This window comes from Anoplophora glabripennis, unplaced genomic scaffold (assembly GCF_000390285.2).
Source record: "Anoplophora glabripennis isolate ALB-LARVAE unplaced genomic scaffold, Agla_2.0 scaffold191, whole genome shotgun sequence".
In the NCBI taxonomy this organism is placed as follows: domain Eukaryota; kingdom Metazoa; phylum Arthropoda; class Insecta; order Coleoptera; family Cerambycidae; genus Anoplophora; species Anoplophora glabripennis.
Genome location: NW_019416357.1, coordinates 150,573 through 156,572, shown reverse-complemented (window position 1 = coordinate 156,572; position 6,000 = coordinate 150,573). Strand labels below are relative to the sequence as shown.

The 6,000-nt window shown below is 31.3% G+C and overlaps 1 protein-coding gene across 3 annotated transcripts in view; it reads right to left on the bottom strand.

Moving 5' to 3' along the window:
• Positions 1-1,224: 1,224 nt before the first annotated feature.
• LOC108905813 (laminin subunit gamma-1-like) overlaps positions 1,225-6,000 on the bottom strand; it is a 113,241-nt gene continuing 108,465 nt past the window's right edge. For all 3 annotated transcript variants that reach the window (XM_018708840.2, XM_018708838.2, XM_018708839.1), the window contains 2 exons: positions 1,780-2,150; positions 1,225-1,724 (listed from right to left, as the gene is read on the bottom strand). In XM_018708840.2, the coding sequence (XP_018564356.1) occupies positions 1,383-1,724; positions 1,780-2,150 (713 nt within the window). In that variant the 3' untranslated portion in view covers positions 1,225-1,382. The remainder of the gene's footprint in view (positions 1,725-1,779; positions 2,151-6,000) is intronic.

Genomic DNA, 6,000 nt, shown 5'->3' with positions numbered 1-6,000 from the left:
AAAGTGAAATTATGTAATTTCCAGAAGAAATGGGACAATTTTTGTAACAGGTTTTAAAATTTTTATTTAAGGTACTATTTTGTATTATCCAGGGTGTTTCAGGATTAAGTCGACAAACTTTAAAGAAATATTCCTCATATAAAAATAAGAAAAAAAATCAAGTATAATTTTTTTCCAGAGACGCTTCATTTTCGAAATATACGGCGTTAAAGATTTAAAAAAAAATTCGAATTGACACATTTTTCCATAAAAGTAAAAGTCCCGCAAGCAACCAGTGGCGGAGGTATAGGGACTCAATAAATTATAAAAAAATTAATACGGCCCCACTGAAAATAAAAAATGATGCTGTTTTTACATAGAACAGTTTGTTATTGACAAAAAGTGTACATTCACTTTTTTCCTAACTCTTAATAGTTTCATGGCAAAATTGATTTTTCGGAAGGGTGCTTCTGGATTCTGTCGATAAACTTTAGGAAGACGTTCCTAATAAAACCTAAAAAAATATAGTACCTACCTATTAAAATTGGTCTTACTCTCGAGTATGTGTGTGTCAAATAAGCCTTTTTGTCTCTCCTTCCATTGGGTTTAACCAGTAGTATTAAAATTATTTAGGAGATGCTTCGTTTTTGAGATATAGGGTGTTTTTTTTAGGAAAAAAATGATGAAAACAATAGAAATATTTAAGTCCCTAACATGTAATGTGACTATGTCGTAATGCGACAACGTAACGATCCTTGCAATACTCCAAAATTTTTTCAGGCGGTTTGTAGTCACTTCATTTACGTGTGTTTGTGTACTTTTAAATAAAATAAGATGGCAAACAATACATGAAAATTTATTTGTAAATTGAAACAACCAAAAAATTACCAATTAGTATTATACCTAGACAAAGCGAAAAGTGAATCAAAAATGAAATGATTTAAAAAATATTTCGAATTTTTAAAAAAATCTTTAACGCCCTATATTCCGAAAATGAAGAGTCTCTGGAAAAAAATTATACTTGATTTTTTTCTTATTTACATCTCCTTAAAGTTTGTCAATTTAATCCGGAAACACCCTGTATATTATCAAAGCTATGAAAAAATCCATCTTAAGCTGGACACTATAAAAGTAAAAATATGGTCATCAGTTCTATGAAAAATATCTAATTTTAAAATAAATCTAAAATAAATAGATAATGTTTAATTTGAAACGATTTAATAAACATGTATTCTGTAACACTTACTAAAAACAAAAAACTGCTACTAGGAAATGGGAAGTAATTAAATAAAATAGGTGTTTTAATATAAAACAAAATTAGGATATCAAATCAATTAAACCTAAATACGTATACAAAAATAATTCAAGGAAGTCTTTGGTTACAATTTTAAAATTTAGAATTTCTACGGTTCGAGATCTTCTCTTCTATAACATCCGCTTGGAAGAGTATTAACGATTTGTTCGATATTTTCCACTTCTAACTGTAGCAAAACAATTTGACTTTTATATTGGTCTATTAATTCATTCTGGAGCTTGTGCTCTTTCTCCAAATCCTGTAACTTTTCCTCAAGCTTGGCATCTCTTATCCGTTCCTCTGTAATACGTATCTGTTCTTCCAGTCGGTCTATATCTTCATCATTTAAGTTTGGTGAGTTCTGCAGTTCCGCCAATATTTTATCTATGTCTCCCATCAAGTTTAGTATTTTTTTCGATGCTTCGTCTGTATCTCTACCGGCTCTTCCCACCTAAAATATAAAACAGATAATAAACACCAATATTATTTAAACGTGTAAGACTCACCTTTTCTTTGGCCTGGTTCACCAATGTGTTATTGCTTTTGGTTTTCTCGAAAAGATTCTTAAATTCACCTTCAGTATTTCGAACCCTATCAAACATCAACTCAGCCTCTTCGCTCAGGGCAGTCGTATTTTTATATAACACTTCGGCGTCTTGTTTGATACGTTCCGCTGTCATGGAAGCATTTTTGGCAACCACATTAGCATTAAGGGCCTTTTCCAAAGCTAAATCAGCGTTTAGTTTCGCATCATCTAAATTTTCTTGCGCTTCGTTGGTGTTACTAAGCGTGCTGTTGATTATCATTTCGATTTCTGCAATTGTTTGCAATGCCTCTTCTGCTTCTTCTTTACTTTTCTGTGTTTGTGTATCAAACTCTATAAAATAAATAAATTACAAAAGTTTTGACAGACAGTACTTAAATTTGAAAATAGGAAGAGAAAAAATAGAATGTCAAATTAAAAATATTAAATTTCAAACTCTTGAAGAAACAATCAACTTTTGTTTTTGCGAAACAATATATATCTCTCTAGCAGTGGTGCATCTGAGGATGTTCTAAAACTAGTCTAAAACAATTAAAATATAAAAAAATTTCTACAAATGGAGAAAAATACCTTCTAATGGGGCTACATCCCCTTAAAGGTTAACCCCTGAAAGTTATTTTTTCCAGATATCTACAAAATTTTGTGTGATAAAACAATTAAATTCGGAATTGAGTATTATTGTTGTTAGATCAAGGGTTTTTCAGGCTAGAGGGATTGTGGATAAATATTGCTTTACCCTTTTCAATTGCTTGCACTGAAGCAAGTCTTACTTATTCGCTCGCTAAACACAAACTAAGCATGGCAGATGCCGACAAAAACCGTTATGGACAGTGCTACTAATAGACGAAAAAAGAATCAACTCGATAAGATACTGCACGCGCAATTTGAAAATTCTCGTTATTTTTTTTTTTAGTCCAGGCGGTAGAGCATTCGAGGCGTTTGTATTTGAAGTCATCTATTTTATTGTACAGAAAAATCCCAATATATTATGTATAATAAGAATCCGAGTTTGACTATTCCAAAAAACCATTGCTAAATTCAGGGGAACAACAAACATACAAGAAGAACGAGAAATTACCCGTTTTTCGACATATTTTTCCCTGTAACATTGAAAGTAAGCCCTAAATCAAGAAAGTTATTCTTCACAGCAACAGCGAATAAAAAAAGTTCAATTTTACATTTACAATGGGCGAAAAATAGGAGAAAATCATATGTATATTTGGAGCAATTTTTAAAATAAGTAAATATTTATAAATATTGATGAAACTTTGTAAACAAATAGTAAAGCATATGTTAATTCTACCCAAAAAATTGTGCAACGGTCGATCGCGTGGCTTTCGATTGACAGGATTGTTAATTAAGAAATTTTCAAAAAGTTTATCGCGTACCGTGGGTTTAAATTAAGGTTTAGAAAGGGTACATAATTTCTTAGAGATACTTGTTGTCATAATAAACAATGATCAATACTAAAAATACCTATTTGACACTTTTATAACCATTTAGATTTTTTTTTAATTTTTCATCATTTCTCTCTACAAACAATTTTTTATTGCCCAGAGAATTTTCTATGCAATCGACAAAATCTTGCACACATAAAAATTAATAATACACACTAAATAATAGACCGATCAAAATAACTCATTTAGAGGGAAAAAAAAAGTAAATTGTTACCTGGACTTTTATAAGTGGAAATGGTAAAGGGGCTTAAGATAAACGAAAAAAAAATAAATGCGTGAGCAGGGGCGACGGAGGGTTGATTTGGGGGGTTGAAAAGTTATGAAAAATTGTATCATTGCGATTTCTAGCGAAAGCTGACGTCAAACAAAAAAGTATCCAATATAAAAGTTGTAGATCATGCAAAAATCTACAACCTTTGTAGAAGTCACTTTTTAACATAACCTCAAAATTTCCGAGAAAAATGCGAAAAACAGGTTTTTCTCTGATTTTTCGTTTTTTTATTTCTCATTTCCGAAAAAATAATTTAATTTTGACGAAACTTTGTGAATAAAATAACCTCAAATATTTTTAGATAAAAAAATCAAGAAGTTTCTGAGATATTCATTTTTTTCGGCCTGAAACACTTTTTTTTTCAAAGAAAAATTCTACTTAAAAAAATCATCGTACAGAATTCTGCCGGTAATCATTTTTTTCGTTTTGACATATACTTTTTGCTGAAATAAAAGAATTTGTAATCACAGCTCAAAAACATGCTCAAAAATGAAAAAAATGACTTGCAACAATGAATTTTTCAGTTATTGTTGATAATAACCATAATTACAACAAAATTTGGTCACAGATTCTTAAGACAAATTTAGGGAACCCGTATTTTTTATTTTTGCCAAGTGGCCCTCTCTTTCGGAGTTACAGCCCCCTGAAGTCCGTCCCTAAGAATAATATTTTTTTTATATCTCTGAACCCTGTTGTACGAGAATCACTAAATTTGGTACACAGGGGTTTTATGACATATGGAATCTGATGGTGCTACGTTTTTTGGCGGGGTACCCCCTTAAGACAATTTTTCGTGGGCCCCCTTGTCTTTGGAGCCAAAAAAATTTGGCCGCATATTTAAATTTCCTAAAAATTATCAGTTCACTAGAAAGCCATTAAATTTAGAAACTTTTTGTTTCTTTATACTTTTTTCGTAAAACGCAATGTTTTCGAGAAAAATGTCAAAATGTAATCGAATGCATATCGTGATTCACCATTTTCCTCAAAAAACATTGCGTTTTACGAAACAAATATCAAGAGACAAAAAAGTTTCTAAATTCAATGGGTTTCTAGCTAACTAATAATTTAAAAAAAAAATCGAATTTGCGACCAAATTTTTCTGGTTCCAAATACAAGAGGGCCCACGAAAAAGTGTCTTAAGGGGGTTTCTCGCCAAAAAACGTAGCACTGTGAGATTCCACATGTCATAAAACCCCTGTGTACCAAATTTAGTGATTCTCGTGCAACATGGTTTTGAGATATAAAAAGACTTCTTAGTGGTATATTTCAGGGGGCTGTAACTCCGAAAAAGGGGGCCAGTTGGCAAAAAGCAAAAATACGGGTCCCCTAAATTTGTCTTAAGAATCTATGACCAAATTTTGTTGCATGAATTTCGGGACACCCTGTATAACTATTTTTTAAAAGCAAACGAAACTGGCATTGTATTGATTTTTGATGACATATTCGTATTCCTCTCATTTTGCTATATCAAATTAAAAAATCGTCTTGTAAGTGCTACTGTTCCCGAGAAAAGTCATCTTTTATCGCGCATACGATATTTGAAAACCATGCGGTGCGCGGCAGCGCAGCTGTTTTCAGTCATCACCACTCTCTGCCGAAAAATTACAGTGACCGCTTGATTTTTCTTTTATTAAGCTTATCTGCCGAAAATGCACTAAACGGATATTGAAAGTACTTGTAGTTAGCTATAGGAACATATATTTTTTTGACTTCACGATTACGTAAGGTATAAATTATTACTAACTTTACGCTTCTATATCTCAAAATCTACATAGTAGAATGCTACCGTATTTGGCAAAAAAGCAAGGGGTTACGACGTAGTTTTTATGTGTGCAAGATTTTGTCGATTGCATAGAAAATTCTTTGGGCAATAAATAATAATTGCTTATAGAGTAAAATGTTGAAAATTTAAAAACAAATTGTGTGCCCTTTCTAAACCTTAATATAAACCCACGGTACGCGACAAACTTTTTGAAATTTTCTTAATTAACAATCCTGTCAATCGAAAACCACGCGATCGATCGTTGTAAAATGTTTAGTGTAGAATTGACATATGTTTTACTATTTGTTCACAAAGTTTCATCAATATTTATAAATTTTTACTTATTTTAAGAATTGCTCCAAATATAAATATGATTTTCTACTATTTTTCGCCCGTTGTTAATGCAAAATTCAACTTTTTTGATTTGCAGTTATTGTAACTTTGTAGAAAATCGTAAAATAAACAAAAAATAAAGAATGCCTTTTTTGATTACTTTCAATGTTACAGGAAAAAATATGTTGAAAAACGGGTAATTTTTCGTTCTTTTTGTATGTTTGTTGCTCCCCTGAATTTAGCAATGTTTTTTTGGAATAGGCAAACTCGGATTCTTATTCTACATATTTGGGATAATTCTGTACAACAAAATAGAATACTTCATATGCAAACGCCAAAGCCTATACTGCTCTACCGCCT